At 42.0% G+C, this 18935-nt stretch overlaps 1 protein-coding gene across 1 annotated transcript in view; it reads right to left on the reverse strand.

Moving 5' to 3' along the window:
- Positions 1-17428, reverse strand: part of CNOT1 (CCR4-NOT transcription complex subunit 1) — a 105039-nt gene extending 87611 nt beyond the window's left edge. The window contains exons 1-2 of the mRNA XM_065416675.1: positions 17289-17428; positions 3688-3959 (exon numbers count right to left, since the gene is read on the reverse strand). Coding sequence (XP_065272747.1) covers positions 3688-3789 — 102 coding nt within the window. The 5' untranslated portion in view covers positions 3790-3959; positions 17289-17428. The remainder of the gene's footprint in view (positions 1-3687; positions 3960-17288) is intronic.
- Positions 17429-18935: the final 1507 nt, after the last annotated feature.

Here is an 18935-nt window from a genome sequence, read left to right on the forward strand (position 1 = left end):
AGTGCAGAAGTGTTTTGACAACTGACTCTATTTGAATATTGTCATACATACTTTTCTTCAGGAGTATGATATAGTGTTTGCTGATAACAGTTATCATAACATATATTTGTGTGTCTTATGAGAAAACTGAGTGTATGTCAAGAGTAATTTTCCTTTTCTAGATTAAGATGATAACGCCTTGTTCCCCTAACTCAGTGGATCTCAATTTCCCATATCAAGGTCTCATCTAGCTAGGACCCCCTTCCCTTTAACAATACTGGCCAGGCAGCCAGAAACACCTTATACCTGACTGCAACCTCACACAGAGCCTGTGCTCTAGATTTCAGCTTTGAGAGAGATGTTCAGGAAGCCTCAACATAAGTTCCCAGTTTTCGAGACAAAGTCTTAAGAAAGTTTCTTGTGTTATTAAATGGCATAAAGACATGTTAAAGTTCAAAAGCAGAAAGGCTACCCATTGCTTAAGAACTGCTAAAGTTATGTTTGTGAATGCATTTGTGTGGCATAATACAACAGCTGCAAGAGATAGAAAAACAGGTTAAATTAAAGCAGGTTTTAATCAGTATTACAGAACACTTTAGGTAACCAGTTTTGAATACAAGAACAAACAGCTACAACAGTGTACTTTTCAAATATCCTCTACACATTTAGATGTAGCTGCTAAGTGAGATAACTAGATAACTTCCTAAGTCTGAATACGAAGTTTACCAAGCAGCATATTACAAGATTAAAAAGTTGCTAAACCACGTGGATGTAGTTACCCTCTGCTGTATTGAAGGAAACAGTGTTGAACACTCACATCTGTAAAGTAATACTAAATTAGTTTGTGTTGGACATAACATTGGATATCACCGGAGTTAGGATTCCAAGACTAGATTTTCAAGTAGGATGTTCATAGCCCCAAATAAACTGCAATCTACATAATCCAGACAACTCCTGTAAAATGGTTCACCACCCCACCACAATCCAAATCTTAAAGACTCTCCAGTCAAACATGAGATGCATTCAAAACAAAGTGAACTGTAGGTCAATTCAGAGGCAGATTATCCACATCTCCTGAACGGACCAAGTAGTTGAATACCTTTCCCCCGACCCCCTTCCAACCACACACACACACAAATGCTTTTCATGAGAGATTTGTAAGAAGTTAAGTACACCTCTACCCCAAAAGAACGCTGTCCTCCGGAGCCCCCCCCCCCCAAAATCTCACAGCGTTATAGGTGAAACCGTGTTATATCGAACTTGCTTTGATCAGCCGGAGCGCGCAGCCCCACCCCCCCGGAGCACTGCTTTACCACGTTATATCCAAATTTGTGTTTTATCGGGTTAGAGGTGTATAAAGAATAAAAGAGTAAACAGTCTGCTAATGGGTTTAGTGCCATAAAACAAGTTTGTTGGCGAGTCAAGAATTGATCTGAAGAGCGATTAAAATGGAACAGGAGTACTTGTGGCACCTTAGAGACTAACAAATTTATTTGAGCATAAGCTTTCGTGGGCTCAAATAAATTTGTTAGTCTCTAAGGTGCCACAAGTACTCCTGTTCTTTTTGCGGATACAGACTAACACGGCCACTACTCTGAAACCTGATTAAAATGGGTCTCTAATTTTATGGAATCCAGTAGACTAGAAATTATAGGCAACTGCCAGGTCTGCTTCAGTTGAGGTTCAAGGATTTAGTCTTTAGTGAGAAATCAACATGAAAGCCATTTGACTGAAAGTGTTTTATCCACTAGTTACAAGATTATTGTAGCTAAAAGCTGCAAAATATTCAGTTTACCTTGTTCGTGATAGTATTCTAAATTAAGTTTCACTGAACCCCCTACATAGCCACTCTTGAAGAGAAATCCTGATCAAGGAGCAGAAATAATTTAAGATGCATTAAAAAAATTCATGACAAAATTTGGAGGGGTTATCAGAAACTGAAGTTTGTCAATTTCAAAATAGTTAAGCTGATAACATCCTTCATGTCAATAGAACTATTCCCCTGTAATGATGTAAACCAGAACAGTACTGTGCTACTGCATAAAAATCAGAATGGAGAGGGATTAAATAAAGTTGTCCCATAGAAATTTGGATTAGAAGATTCGATTTCAAAGTGTTTAACAGCCTAAGATTTATGTTTAAATGAATCTGACATCTTTAAGGAGCTTCACTGGAAAGGTAATAACCATATCCTGGACTAAATAAGTTAGAGGCAAGATACAGGTTTTGTTTTTGTTTTTTAAAGGGAGTGGTCTTTCTACATTTAACACTTATGCAAAACATCTAGCCATTAGACAAACTGAGAAACAGCCCTATTTGTTAGGATCTATAGGCAAGAGCAGTAGCAAGGAAGATGTAAGATTTGTACCCTAGGTGTTTCTGAAAGCCAATTCCAATCAGTTTTCATTTGCTCAGATTTACTAAAGCCATTCCATTTCAGCCAATGGCCTAGATATAATCAGATTCAAATGAAAACAAAGTACTTATCTAAAAAAGTTTCCTTAAATATTTGCACTAAAATTGTGAAAAGATTTTAGTTTACTGCTCAAAAAGGTACCATGCTGACAGAACGGGGGGGGGGGTCGGGGGGGGGGGGGATGAAGTTTTCCACAAAAGCAGGACTTCACAGAAGGCAACAGTACCCACTATGCTTTGCCACTGTGTCTCAACCCTGACTTAGAATGTGCCCTCTATAGGTGACAGGTTAGTTCTGTCTCCACACTCATTCAATCCTTTGGTTTTCTGTTGACATTGCTCAACTGGCTGACTAGTGCAGACTGATGTGGTCATCTGCCTGCTGGGAACTGAACTAACTAAACTGGTTTCATACAAGTCTGGAAGACCAGTTGCTTTAGGCGAACCAGTTCTAGAAACTGGTTCAGTAACATGTGTTCCCTCCTCAGCAATCCACGGTGGACAAGGCTTTTCAGCCCAACGGCTCCCTTTACAATAGAATGCTATGAACTCAAGACGTAGCCTGAATCTTAACAATTGTCAAAACATTTCAAAAATTAAAAAAAAGTGTTAAGACAGGGAAGCTTAAAATGTCCACTGTTATCGGCAACCCAGAACCAGAAAGTGAACTTGATTTATTTTTCATGTTATACAAGCATCAAACAGTTAGCTAATTAAAAGGACTAACATTTTAAATACTTCTAACTTTCCTTGAATCTTACAATTTTAAATTTAAAGGAGTGTTTAGATTTTGCCAGGAAATTGAACAGTGACTCTAGAATTACAGTTACCATCTTTTATTACATCCAAGGTTTCAGTGAGACATTTTGAACAGGAAGTGTCAGGCAAGTAGCCTTGTAAGTTAACAATGGTACATAAACTTAAGGGTCCTGATATGAAGGAATTTAGGTAGAATTATTTGTGTAGTAGATTCTCTCAAGAGAAGCTGTTAGAACAACTAATCAGTAGCTATAAAAAAAATTGAAGTTAGTAACAGACTCTGCTAACAGTTGGGGAATAGAATAAGAGAAGAGAATTGCCTTATCACTGAGTGACAGTTCCAATGAGACTTGTTTCCAAGAAGGTTAGAGCTACAATTCTGGATCTTGTGGGGGGAAGAAAGAAGTTAGTAAATGTGTAGAAATATGCTATGAATGCTGTGAGGTATAACTCAAAGGGAGAGACCCCATTTTATGCTTCTATCCTTCCATTCAAAGTTTCCTTTGCAGCACTCTCTTCTGTTAGTTTACTTACATGCTGTATTTCCTGCTGGCTGGCTCGGTAGTTTTTCTTGGTTAAATTGTCCACCAGGTAGCTGATTTGAGACAAGGCCAGCGAGAGCGAGTCAAGATTCATTGCTGGTTGGGGCGGAAGCAGGCGGCCGAGCCCGGCGCAAAATCACCATTATTCCCCTTTAGTCACCTCAGAGACAGGTTAATTTTTTTTCCAATTAGCCTATATCTGTTCTGTGCTATTTCTTCAGCTCTTCTTTCCAAGTGGTCTTATTCTGTTCTGAAACATGGCACCTAGAAGACAAAATAGCATTGCATTAGATTCAATTTGTTTTAGTTTACAAATATCTTCTAGAGATTTCTGAAATTCACTTAAGTCTATCATTGAAACTAGTATAGTATTTAACTAGCCTTGTAAGTTTCACAGAGTTTCTGAATCACTTCAAGTGTAAATGTTCATCCAAAACTCTACCAAGCTTAACAAAAAAGTTTTCCTGCATTTTTGTTTTTAGGTATTTCTATTAAAACCAGAGTTGGGAAAATATATTTTCCTGCAGTGATGGAAGTTCAGCATTATGACAGCATAAGAACCAGAAGGCAATTTAGTTTTTGTCCAAGACGAGTGAAATGCAATATAAATGGTGAAAAGGAATCAGTAACCAGGTTTTACAGTCTGAGGTACTGGTAACAAGGAATTTTATGATTTCTTGATAGCTTCCCTTTGATGTAAAGGCCTAGCATAATATATGGAACATTGTTTAGATCATTTCTCATGGTAGCCTATGTGCATGTGCCAATAGAGTGTAGTGTCCACAGAAGGAAGTTCTGTTACAGATTTTCTCCCAACCCAACCTTGTTTATGCAGCTCTCCAGCAACCTTTGAAGAGAAAGGAAAAAAAAAAAAAAAAAGCTCAAAATAGACAAAGGCGACACTGCAGATATTTCAACAACTCTAATCTGTCAGCAGTGCTAGAGACAAGGGGAATGATACACATAACACATGAGATACCACAGAGAGCAAGAACAGTTTTGGGGACAATTCACTATTTGAAAGTTTTTGCAGTGTGCAATCTTACTTTGCCATATAGATCACACCAAGCAATTGTAAACAGTAAATACAAGGATCTGCAATAAACTAACCCTAAAATTTTCTATAAACCAGCTTTCCAACCACAAAAGCAAAGCTTGACAGTTTAACAAGTTACTATGACAGTATGAAATCTTACTTAATATGAAATCTGGATTGTCAAGTTAAGGATTGCCAGTGGGATAAAATTGCATCCCAAAACAAGAATGTATACTGAAGAGTCTTCTAGCTCTTTAAGACAAATAGGAAATTGAAAGCTATACTGATAAAAGACATTGTAATCAATAAGCACCATTCTAGCTCTTGAGAGTCACTGTACTGAAATGCCATCTGTCCAAAGTACACAAAACAGAAAACAAGCTGGCAACTTGCCAGGAATCGGAAGACTTCACCTTATTCAGAGTAAACATTATATTGCCACAAGGTACTGAGGAATATACTCTGACCAATGTGATCATACATGCTGGGACATGTTTCCATGGGCTATGTTTCAGCACCAAGAGGGCAGACACAGGGTGAATGTTAATATTCTGACTCCCATACTTGTGGCAACTCAATTTAGGAAGCCACTTTAAAAGATGTGGCCTTATCCAGAAGGGTTTTTCCGCCACACAAGAATTTAAAGTTGGATTCAACAAAAGTTATGACAATAGGCAACAATATCAACAAAGCTGAAAAAGCTGCGCTCTTCACCTCTGCCATCTCAAATTTAACCAAGAATTTTCCCACACTTATATAAAGGAATCTCCTCCCCTTCAATTAGGATTACAAGTTACACCTCTACCCTGATATAATGCTGTCCTCGGGAAGCCAAAAAAAAAAAAAAAGCTTACCGCGTTATAGGTGAAACCGCGTTATATCGAACTTGCTTTGATCCACCGGAGTGCGCAGCCCCGCCCCCCGGAAAGCTGCTTTACCGCGCAATATCCAAATTCGATATAACATGGGGTAGAGGTGTATGATGTTTATTTGACATTGGCTTTATGCTTGGAGTGGGAGGAGTATACATGGTTAGGCATTTTGTGCTTCTCTGGTATCACAGATAGCTGACACTCCAAAGGACTTGACCAGGTGATCGTTTTAGTCATATAAGCAGCCCATTTGCTCCTGGGACACAATTAGCTAGCTAACAACTGTCCAGCAAAAACTAAGTTAGTCTTCCGTAACTAAGAAGCTGACATGCTTCTCAATGATGCCCAAAATTAAAAGGGCTGATTACATTTCACAAAAAGAGTTAGTTTTTGTATTCAACAGATCAGTTTTTTGGTATTCTGGTAAAAGCTTATAACTGGACTAGCTAACTAGAGGAAAAAAACTGTACAAGTTATTTATCAACCTACAGACTGTTGGATTTTTAAAGCTACTCTTCTGCTGTATTAGAAAAGCCCACATTTTTACTACTGCCTTATGCTACAAAAATAAATATTGCTGAAGCCTGTGTGTATGACCCAATTGCCACCATTTATTTGGGGGGAGGGGGGCTCAGAAGTTGGGAGGAAAGAAATTCCCTAGAATTAAAAGGATTCCAGAATCCTAAGAGACTTTCAACTTATAAAAGTGCCAGTTAACTGTACTGCAGAGGGAAAAATTTCAGACATCTAACATGTCTGTCTAAAAGATTAGAGAAGCCCCTTTAGTTTTATAGTGGGCATTTGACAGAAGTATAATCCATTTACCTTATTTGGGGGTCTTTCACTCAGCAGAGAAAAGGAACAAAAGGTGACCTAAGACCACAAAGACCATCAGCAGATATGTACTTTAAAAAAAGGTAGTGTGTTTGAAAGATTTTTTTTTTTAATGACTAGTTTTCCTGTACAAGTCAAATGTATATTCTTCAAAAGTTCTCACTGTGCACACAGAGGCAGCTTACTGGCCCAACAACTGTACAGTTTGAGAAGTTTCATACTAACCTAGTAGATGTATAGCAGATAGGGAATGGCCACCAGCAAGGTCCAGCACAGTGCCTTGTTAAGAAGTCGAGCTCTTCAGCAAGATGCCAGTAAGAAATGATCACCCTCCCTTTACAAGAATACTTGGATTCCACAGTGATTGCTATGGTAAGGTCTAGGAACAGCACTCTACCTAGATTTTGCTCATGGGTTCTATTTTTGGGTAGCTAGTACCAAACAGAAATCTGAAAGATCCCCCTGTGGAAAGTGAAAAGGAACTCTTCCTCAGGCCAAGGTATCTGATGTGAGAAGTAGCGTGGTCGCCACACCACCACCCAAAACCCAGTTTGTATTTTTGGGCCCTCTTACCACATGGCTCCAGCAACTAGTTCTGTTGCGGATAGGTTGCTCTTTGGAAAGCTATGAGGTGACACGGTTCTTGCTTTCATCACCTACTATGCAGTTCCTGAGGACAGCAGTGAAACTGACCACAGCTTTGTTAGCTTCCCCCTGCTTAGAAAAGCTAGCAGCAACACAAGGAATAGGAAAACAAGGGCTTAATTTATGCGGAAGTTGATAACTTACCCCCTTCCCCAACATCTCACTCACCAGTACAAGCATTCCTACTTGCAAGTCTTGAGCAGCAGCATCTGACAGTACCATATAGTAATCAAACTTAGGATCTCAAATTTGGCTTTCATTTTAAAGTCAGCAGGATTTGAAAATGCCTGAGGTGATACTGTGGCTCAAGGATGAAATACAGTACTAATGGCTCACACAGTTCTAGGAAGGAGCCTCATCTCAGTGCTCTAAACACATCAAGATATAAAGCATGTGTAAGGAAGGGTGGTTTGTATTTTTGTTACAAGCTTTTGTGCTTATTCCCATTACAAGGCACAGTACAGAGAACTTTAAGACAACTATGTCAACTGAGAAAATACCTTGTAAACCCTTCATCATTATGCCTTTATAAAGGACAATGACAGTTGATAAGATGATTAGGAAAATTAATGCAGTGCTCGGGAAAGAGCTTACACAAGTTGACATGTCTTGCACCATTCACTGAATGATCAAACTTGGGTGAGTTTGAGTAGTAGTGAGTTCCAGGGGAAAATAAGTAGATATTTTAGACAAGTATATTCTTGAGACAAGGTAGGTGAGCTAGTATCTTTCACTGGACCAACTTCCATTGATGGAAGCTTTAGAGATGCACAGAACTCTTCTTTGGGGGAAGAAAGCAGTGTCTGAACTAAATACAAGTTGGGACAGATTGGTAAGCAGAAGAGGTAATGCGTATTGGAAGCCATCACTTGAAATAAAGTGGGCAATTGGGGGTCAGATTGTTATGCATAAAGGATTTGAAGTAGGCGATTAAGGGTAGCAGATAGTGCAGATGTGTTACAAGTTGCAACAAGCTATACATAAGATTAGTGTCCCTGTCAAGTCCATAGCTCTTAGTGTCTAGCAGAGTTATGAATTGAAGTTCCCAGGCTTGCCTTTTGAAGGTGCTGTACAGGTTTCCTTGGGGGGAGGGGGGGGGGGGGGAGTACTAAAAAAAAAAAAATCAGATATGGAGTTATCACATTGTGGTATCGCATTATTTGCCCACAGGTGATGCACAGAAATATGACAGAAGAAAAAAACACTAAGTTCCTTTGAGAGCATAACGATGGTCTGATTTCACCCACACAGTTACTGGGGCATTTGATGCACTGGATGAGGTATACCACATGTTGTGATAAGCATGTGATACCCTCCCCCCACACAGCACACGTTTTAAGAGTCATTGTTTCTACACATTCTTATCACAACATGTGGTATAGCTCATCCAGAGCATCAAATGCCCCAACAACTATGTGGATGACATAAGACAATCACCACTACACTCTCCTCCGATCCAAGATTAGTGTTGCTTTCAACCTGTGCTAGCTGGGCTGTCCAAGGGTACACAAACACCCAAAAGGCTTTCACTTGGGCTGGTATCCAACCACTTTGCAATGAGGACCAGAGGATAAGCCACCCAAGTGCTGATAGCCCTCCAATGCCTTCCCACCATCCCTCCCACTCCCCATGTGCCCAGCAGGACAGACAAGTTCTTCCACAATTCACCAGAGTGGCTCAGCTTACTACAGCACAAAGAGCCATTGTGACATGCCCATAGAAGTCCTGACATGCAGATGAGCGACGCAGCACCAGGACACAGTAACTCAAGTATGGCTGCTCACACCTGGACAGGCTAGGCCAATCTCAATGATAGTCACCTATGTTAACTCGGCAGGGAAGACGTACCCTGAGAAGTCCATCACTTTACTCAGCAAGAAAGAAGGTTTTCATTATGTCAACCAGTTACGGTATGTAACCAGTAATTTTTCACACTTGAAAGACTTCAAAGTGTCAGAGTTCAGGCAACAGATATTAAGCTTGATCCTAGTCTAATACAGACAAGTTCTCCAAACGACATTTTAACTAATCAAGAGTGCCTTATCTTCTAAAGAAGGAAAAATTCAGTAAGAGTCCCTGGTCTTAAGTGCATGTGGAAAGCTGCCTTTTCCTCACCACCACTCCAAAAAAGTCTCAATAGTTTTCTCTTTCTGTAGCCCAGATATGACCTACTTGGCCTATTCTACAAATTAGACTAACACAGGTGAAGTGATCATATTCCAAAGTGAAGAATCATTCACAGGGCAGAAAAAAAGTCAGATTTGTTGATTGTAAATTTCATGTTAGATTATGTATGACACCTTTTAAACTATGAAGCTGAAAGCTTTATGGCAACTGAACAACAAGGCATTAGAAGTCACCGTTGATGCAAATGATGTTTTGGAATTTCCTCATTAGCAGTCTTCTTACAAGTCTGTTAAACATGAAAGTTTCAGAACGTTATGAAGAATGGACTTCTAGAATACTGCATTGGTTTAGCTAGCAATCAACAGGGACAAAGTGGTTTTTATTCAGCTGTAATGTTTAAAACAAGACTGGCTAGAATTTAACAGGCAAGGAAAGCCATTCTCCTTGAATGTTACATTGCAAATCTCAGTGCCCCAATAGGGCAATTAAACTGCACTCCTTCACCTACAGTAACTAAAATAATCCCAGATGCACTACACCTTGCTTGTGTCTACTTCAAGATAAACAGGCTCAGCCCAGGAGACATTTTGATACAAGTCAATTTTATTAGCATATTTAAAGTTTGAGCCCTGAAAATCTGCAGGCCATGTTTGCGGATCGGATACAGATGCAAATTTCGTATCCACGCAGGGCTCTATAAAGATATAGGTTCCTATGTTACAAGGGGCACTACTTTCATATAACAGATTCAGCCCTTCAGTCATCCTTTAAATGATTACCTTAATCTGTACTAGCACTTACCTATACTCACACACAAAGTATATAATTTTATTTCAAGTGGTACAGAATACCCACTTTAGTCTGCTTATAATTCTTGCATGGAATCATTACACTTTATAAAGAGAATGACAGGTATATCATAAGGATCTCCTATAGCAGGTAAAGTTTCAGTTGGCAATCTATGCAACTTCAGAAGTGCCTCTAATATTGTGGAATTCAGGTGGGCTATAAATACAAGAATAAAATTCTAGGCAAGAATCCAATAGTTTAGCAGTGAGAGCTAAAACTTCATTCTCCACAGAAATTAGTTAGTATTCAGTATTGAAATGGTTTAGCTATTCTATAAATCCAATAAATTGAAATGCACTATCAGTTACTTTGTGACACTTCAGCTGCATACAGTAGGCAGTGTGTGTGTGTGTGTGTGTGTGTGTGTGTGTGTGTGTGTGTGTGTGTGTGTGTGTGTGTGTGTGTGTAAGTAATGCTTCTGAGGTGCTTTAAAATACTTCAAAACAAGAGAGACTCTACAAGAGGTCTTAAAATGGCTCATTTGAATTTTTTAGGAATTTTTCAAGGTGTTAGATATGCATTTCCATTGGGTTTCAAAAGCAGTAGTAAACCAACACCTAACCTCCAACTTGGATGTTAGCATTTTACCAGAGCCAAAAAATGTGAGGCCATTACAGGAATACAAGTTCTATAAGATACTGCATAAGGAAACAGTGAAGAGCAAAATTACTGAACGAGTTTCTGGTGGAATAGTTTCATCTTGTCCTCCCATCAAAGCCACATATAAGTAGAGTTTATGAAGCATTCTGCTAGTGCCTCAAAAGACTCAGTTAGGGAAGAAACTGGAGGTATGCTTCCAAGCTAATTTAGACTACAAGATAGTTACTGCTTAAACATTTATGGCAAGAGAAAACTCACTGCATAAGCCACATGGATGACAATTTAATTACATTACTGGGAAATTTTACTCATTCTTTCCAATATAGTAGGGTGGATAAAAATCAATGATTTTTTTTAAAAAAAAAAAAGGTTTTTTCCTCAAAACATTTTATCAAAAAACTGATCTAAAGATAGTTTTAATTAAGATACATTATAGCTCAAAGAGATCTCATCATGGAATAGGGATTATAAATTCTAATTCTATAGTATGAGACAATATATTCATGTAATGTTTAAGAAAAGTTTTGTAAATGAGTTCCAACAGTTCATGGATTAGGGACCCAATCTTATGGGGTTCCAGGGGCTTCTGCATAGATTATTTAGGTTAATCTTTCTATCGACCCAATGGGACTCAGTGCTCAGTCTAGAAGATACCATCAGAGATGCTTAGTTTTGCAGTTCTCAAACTGTAGATTTGTGTCTCCAGAGATAACATGCTTGTTAACCGCAAAAATGTTTTTCAATAAATATATAGAGGTGAGAAATAACAGACCTCAACCCTACTGTCCCGCTGCAAATTTGTGTAGAGTGTCAAACCCTTACCTCTCTCTAAAAGTGCAAAGTTTCAAAAAGTTCAATGAATAGAAGATTGTAGGGGGCAGAATAGATCTGGACAAGGAGAAGAATTCTGGAGATAAATGTGAGAAGGGAGGGACAGTCAATAGAAACAAAAGTGAAACTGAGCAGCATATTCCAGAAGTCTTGAGGTCTGAGTGTAGCCTTCATTGATGTGAAAGCTACCATACCATTCTCTCACTAGAAGGGAAAACCTATAATGGCAGCAGACCATAAAAGAGACCCAGTTCATGAATAAGAACCATTCAAGAAATATGTTTGCCGCTGATGTTTTAAAGCAAGTCACACCAGTGAACTGGTGGAAGTTACTTAAGCACCTGGATTCAGAGACTGCTGAAGTGATAATCTCACTTTTAACAGCAGTAGCTTCTTCTGCCAGGATGACCAGATGAGAGGAAGAAACTATTGGGGGGGAGGGGAAGAATCCGCCAGCGGAGCAAAAAAAAAAAAAAGGCCCCGAGGAGTGCTGCCGGCGGAGCAGAGATCGATCGGGACGCGGGACAGACACCTAAAATCGGGCCAGTCCCAATTTTATTGGGACATCTGGTCACCCTAGCCAGTGCAGAAATAATATTTTCTTCCTTTGGACCAATTCATTCCAAACTGAGAAATCGTTTGGGGCCTGAAAAAGCTTTTCTTTTCCAGATTATGAACAAACAGGAAAATGAAGGTGAAGATGACTGAGTTAGCTGCAGAAGACAATATTTTAAGTTTCTCATGTTGACCTGGCTGACAGTTGATTTAATTTTTGTTTTTATTTTTAAATATTTCATTTAACTATTTGAGTTAAAATCAATTTTAACAAAAACAAACCTGATTTTAAAAACTTGAATGTTTAACTAAATTCAAAAATTCATATGCTTGTTTTGTTAAAATACTATATGTTTGCTGTTGAAGAAAAAAAAATCCAGAATACATAAAGTTGTTTTAGTTAACTAAAACAATTTAAATGTCTGTCTGGTGATGTTCTCCCCCTAATACAGCCTGGCAAGAAAATCCTCCAAATATTAATGGTCAACCTGTTGAATTGGAGATAATTCACCTCCCAGTGACTTCATAAACATCTGCTTCAATTACTTTTGGTCAATTAAATAACCAAACTATCATTCATTTTCTGATTATAGCTGTAAAACTAATCTGAAAAGTTTTCGAAATAAATCACTTAAAAATGTATAGGGTGTACCTTCTAAAAATGAAACCGACATCTCTGAGTTGTGAAGAATATGTATTAAGGTTATAACAACCAACAAGAATGCACTTTTATGTAGAAATCCATGATTAAAATCGAGTCTTCCTGACTCGAGATTTAAACACCGTGGAACAAGCTTAATATTTTGTCTAATAACTCTCACCACAACCCCAGACAGCTACTCTCCAAGAAGAGTTTACGTTTACTTTAGAGAACAACAATTTGTAGAAAGCAGTTTGTTAACTCAACTGGCATAGCAGTACTCAACTAAATGTTTCATTAGATATTGAACAAGCTTTGGCATCCTTCCCTTATTTTAAGGTTATAAACTCCAATTAGTCAATATGATTTCAGTAGTCAACATGTAGCCCCACACTTACATTTCAGCCACAAACTTTCCTAAATACATTGCCTTGCAATTTTGTGCTACAGGGCATTATAACTAGTTAAAAATATCAGTTTCCAGCCACTTTTGCATTGCGAGTGTTGAATGCTGGTAAGTACTCTGGGGAACACAAGTACCACCTCTTGCTAGTGTCACAAATCAAGAATGTGAAAAACATTTAGGTAGTGTATATACTGTAGAGCAGTGGTCTTCAACCTGTTTACGCACAAGGTCACTTTTTGAATTTAAGTGCAAACCAGGATCTACCCTGCCCCTTCCCTGAGACCCCTTCCCTTCCCCAAGGCCCCATCCTACTCATTCCATCCTCCCTCGCTCTCCCCCACCCACTTCCAGCAGGCTGAGGTTAGCAGATTGGGGTTCAGAGTGTGGGAGGGTGCTCTGGGCTGAGCCTGGGGCAAGGGGTTGGGGTGCAGGAGGGGGTGAGGGGTGCAAGCTCTGGGAGGGTGTTTGGGTACAGGAGGGGGCTCCGGGCTAGGACAGAGTGTTCGGGTACAGTAAGGGGTATGGGGTGCTGGCTCTGGGAGGGGGCTCAGGACTTGGGTAGGGGGTGCTGGCTCCAGGAGAGGGACTCAGGGCTGGAGTGCAGGTTCCCACCGGGCAGCACTTACCTCGGGTGGCGCAGCCCCTGGGGAGGGGGGAAGTGGCACCGCCCCCAGAGCTCCCATTAGAGACAGTTCCCCATTCCCAGCCAATGGGAGCTGCAGGGGCAGTACTTGAAGGAAGGCAGGAGCGGCATGGAGACCCCTGCCCCCTCCCCCTCCCGGTCATGCTGGCCACTTCCGGGGGCAGCGCGGGGCCAGGGCAGGCAAGGAGCCTGCCTTAGCCCCGCTGGACTTTTAGCAGCCAGAGATCACGATCGACTGTCAGAGGCTCCAGGATCAACCAGTCGATCACGATCTACCTGTTGGTGACTACTGCTGTAGGGCAACCAGGATACACATTTGTCTCCAATTTAACAATGCAGTTTGAAGTTCTCCCTAGTCAGTGTAGTTAAGTTTACAATAAGTAGGACCTACCTTCACTGACGAGTGAAGACTGATTAGAACTAATTTTTTTCTACTAAAAAAAGTGTTTAAAACTATTGATAAGTGTTACATGCCAGAGCCTAAAAGGAGAACTGGAGTAATTAATTAGAATACACAATTTAGTTAATAAGTAACACTGAGAAAACACAAACTGAATCTCACTAGAACACAGGAATACTGTACTCAAACTACATTTCTCATTTATGGAATCCCCTGCACTTTGGTTTATTGATGGGCATTCACTAGAGTACAAGGTTTTGATTAATTATTTTTCCTCAGTAACAGTAGTTATAAAATCTCTGTTCTACTCCCTTCAGTACAGTCCATCCATATAGCTAAAACGTGGCCAACTCAGTATCTCATTTCTATTCAACTCCAGATATTAAATATAATTTTAAAGTAAATACTGACTAGAAGAATGGACAGAAATAAGTCTCTCTAGTGAGGAGGACAGGGGAGACTCAAGACTGGGGTTGTCTGGCAACAGGATGAGGGTCAGAAAATTAGACAGCCTTATTTATAGGGATATGGAGTGGAGGACAATACCAAACCAAGATGCAGGAGTGGGATGGAAAGCACATTTCTGCACAGCCATCAAAGGCTGCTTCCTGTTTACAAGGCAATTACCTCATCCAGCCTAATTTTGCCTTCATTTTATTCAATCCAAGGTATAGTTACCTTGGAAACAGGAAGCCTCCTGAAGTTACTTATATGTATCAAGAATGAATTGTCGTACAGTTCTCTTTAGAAATACCTGTATTTCACTACCGGCTTAACGATTTGACAGCTGTTGTCTTTTCATGCTTTCCACCATAGAGTCCTTGAAGTTGAACTCAGAAAGCATCTGCATTATCTGATCACATGACAAAACTGGAGACTTCTAAACTCTAAGTTGCATGTTCCCTGTACTAAGTCTATATTTGTCTGTCACAGTATCAACTTTTATTTGTTCATTATATTTAAGGCCCTTGCACATCGCCTCTGACTCCTTTTGCAGTTGTATGCACCGAACAAAATCTTTTGCAATTTGTTAAAGTTAGCTGGCAGTCACCTTTTAGTTTCAAGACCTAGGAAGGGGAGGCTATTACGCAAGCAATGAATGCCCATTTCAAGAGAGCTATTTTTAAAAAACAGTTTACACTACGTTACTATAATTACACTAAGTTTTTTAGTTTTGAACTATTGTTAGGACTAAAAAACTAAAAAAGACTAGCAACTGCTCATCACTCAAGTTAACTGGAGGATAGCATTTAGAAATATTTCTTCCTTGCTAATGAATAGCACAGCCACTTCTGGTATGCTGAAATAATTCATAATTAAAGACCATGTCTTCACAGTACTTACTGTGTGACTATGTACTCCATTTTTATGTATTTATTTTTCATCAGCCAAGGTAACATAACCCTGTCTTGTAAATGTTGGGATTTTCAAAACCTTTTACTTGGCTTTTCAAGAATCCATGTCAGGTCAGGCCTACCGACAGTAAACAGGCTCTTTAAGTTAACCAACAGCCTATAGGTAACCCTATATAGGAGTTACAAACTCAAGTTATGCCCAGGGCACACCATCTTTTCTGTTTGCAAACTCCAAACAATTTTGCCTTTCAAGAGATCTTCAAAGTTTTAGTGTGACTGAGCAAGTCTACACAGCAGAAGCAAGGGGGGGAAATGCTACAGATTCTGGCCTCAATTTAGAATGACCAATGGTTTAGTTTAATTCTAACTTAATTTGCCCAAGAAAAACTTTTCTGAAGCCAGAACTGCACTTTGGATATTGTGACATATTTAAGATATTCAAGGCTTTCATTCTACTTCACACTAGGGCAGTGGTGCTCAACCTATGAATTATTGTGGGCAGCACATGCAGCTCTCTATGCGTTATATGGATCACATCCACACAATATATATACACTACACCTCTACCCCGATATAATGCTGTCCTCGAGAGCCAAAAAAATCTTACTGCATTATAGGTGAAACCGCATTCTCAAGTTTGCTTTGATCCACCGGAGTGCACAGCCCCGCCCCCCTGGAGCACTGCTTTACCGGGTTATATCCAAATTTGTGTTATATTGGGGTAGAGGTGTACTTGTGTGGCCCTGAGGATGCACATGGGCCACAGCTGTGCGCTGACTGGGCCACAAGCAGCCCACAGGTTGAGAACCAGGGCACTAAGTTATAAACAAGCACCATGTGTGTATTTCAAGTGTGTTTAAGTGAGGAGAAGGTCCTTGATAAAGCTGCTTTTTAATAAGGCACTTACCATAAGAGGCAAGTGACAAAAAAATAATTCAGTGTTTTGAGTTGCAACTGAGTACCAGCTAGTTTTATTTCCACATTTAGCCAACATCACAAGTATTCTACCAAGGAGAAAACAAATGTAATTGCTGGCTGGAATCAATCAATGAGGGACAGGTATTCAAAGACCCGATTCAACCCACTTCAAACCCAGTAACTCATGGGGATCCAAAAGGAGGCCAAGGGGATGTGGTAGCCTAAGTCCATCCCTCCCTCACCCAACAGGGAAGAGGCAGGTTGTCCTGGGCTCCCTCCTAGAAAGCCCCTTAACCCTGGTGTCGCAAAGAACCATACCCCAGGAGAAAGGATAAGTTTGACACACACCCCCCACGGAAGACTAGGGAGCTGGAGTCCAGCCACTCCCCTCCTCCCGAGAGCCCCAGCCCGCGCCCCTGAAGCCAGGGCCACTGGCCCAGCCCAGATCGCCCAGCCCTGCACACAGCCGACCCCCGGAAACGGCTGGGCCTCGGGGCCTCCACTCGGGCTCCCCCTACCGGGAACTTCCGGCCGGGCTTACGGGCCCCACCACCCCAAACCCAGCCGCCGCTCCTGCTTCCCCCTCAGGGCGGGTGCCGGGCTTTCCTGCTCCCGACGTGCGGGGTGCCCCCTCTACAGGCCCGGGCTCCCGACTCCCCCAAATTCCGGGTCACGTCCCAGCCTAGGCCCCGAGCGCCTCAGCACCGCCCCGAGCCCCCCGCAAGTCTGGGGCTACCCCAAGCCTCATCCTTCCGGTCGGTTCCTGCTCGCCCGGGCTCCGGGCCCCACATACCCTAGGCCCAGGACTGTGCCCGGCCCCAGACCTCAGTACCCGCGGCCTGCTCCCAGGTGTCCAGCCCAGGCCCCCGTCGCGGCTCTCACCTCAGACGGCAGGGCTGGGGGTCGCGGGGCCAGAGCAGGCGCCTCGTTCAGCCTCTTGCGCTTTTATCCTCTCTCAGCTTCTCGCCTCCGCTGGTTTCAATACAAAATGGCGGACGGGGTCGCGCGCTCACGTCGCGGCCTTTCCCCTCCCCAGTCCCCTCGCAGCACGCCAGGCGCAGGGCGGGGCCGCGGCCCTCCCCCCCCTGCGTACGCGGATTCCAGCCAATCACAATCCAGGCAGGCAGCACGGGCGCCTGCGCTCGTGGGATCCGCCCAATCAGCGACTGGAATTCATTGGGGGAAGAAATGGGAGCGCTGAGTTTCTGCCCCAAAACAAGGGCTTGACGCTGATTGGTTAATGGGATGGAGGCCTTCCTCCCTCCCGTCTGCAAATCAAAGGTCAGGGCTCCTGCGCTTAGGAGATGTGACCAATCAGCGTTCGGTGAAGGCAGCTGAGCTCACAGGGTCCGGCCAATAGAAGAGGAGCGCGGCTGTGCGAAGAGGAAGGGGAAGTAAAGGCGGCCGCAAAGGGCGAGAGCGGAGTCATTGGGGAAGAGGAGTGGCTGGAAAGGGAGGGGGCTGCCCAGCCCCAACTTGAGGGACAACATGTCCTGCCCGATACCCCCGTCAGGTGCTACCTAATGGTGCAGTCCACGCGTCTCCTTGAGGCTCTGCTTCATGGTGTAACGTGTAAGCAGTGCGCCCAATGGTACACGGGTAGAATTCTCCCCCCCCCGAGCAGCGACACAATGGTACAGTCCAGTCCACCACCCCTTTTCTTCCCCACACATGCGCACGCTCCCTCGCCACACTGTTCCATAGTGGTATGGCTCAGTTGCATTTTTCCTCTTCATACCCCCTCCCCGTGAGGTGTTATGCAATGGTACAGTCCACCTTGCTCCAGCCCCGCCCCCCAGTGTCACATGACGCCCCAGCCCATTTGCTCTGCACATGGCAAAGGCCTGGAGGACCTGGTGAGCCAGGGCAGATGCTCGCTTGGATCAGACAGTCGGTATCTGCTCTGCACCTCTGCAAATCAGGACGGAGTCACTCCTGAAGTCAATGGGAATGTGCCACCATCAAACCAGTGTGAGACCAGAACCGCCCACAGCCAAGCAGGCAGCAGCACCTCCTGCCGCCTGGCTTACCCCGTTCACAGACACGCATGGCTTGTTCTTGGCAGAAACATGGCTACTCCCAAGCCATCTATGGATCCACAACGAGTGCACAGGGCAGCCCCGTGTCCCGGGGAGAGTCAGGCGCCTGGACACAGCCATGTCACATTTTTCCGTTAGTTGAGGAAATGCCAACAAGGAAAACAAAAAATAGTCCAACACGAGAGGAATGGTTCAAAAATATGGGAGGTTGCGGTCACCAATTACATACCAAGCAAAATAGAGGACAAATTTGTTGCTATTTATTCACTACTCACACAAAGTATATTCACATCTAAAAAACCCAGCACATATGTCCAGTTTTTTGACTATTAACATTTAAGAGACATGCCCCTTCTGTTAAATATGTGTAATCAGAGATTTCAGTCCATTTAAAAAAAAATCATTAAAAACAAGATGTTGTGGGTACTCACTCTGTAATATTGCAACACCCTATTAAATAGATCTGTTTATTATATTACTGTATAATGTT

This window comes from Emys orbicularis, chromosome 14 (assembly GCF_028017835.1).
Source record: "Emys orbicularis isolate rEmyOrb1 chromosome 14, rEmyOrb1.hap1, whole genome shotgun sequence".
NCBI lineage: Eukaryota > Metazoa > Chordata > Testudines > Emydidae > Emys > Emys orbicularis.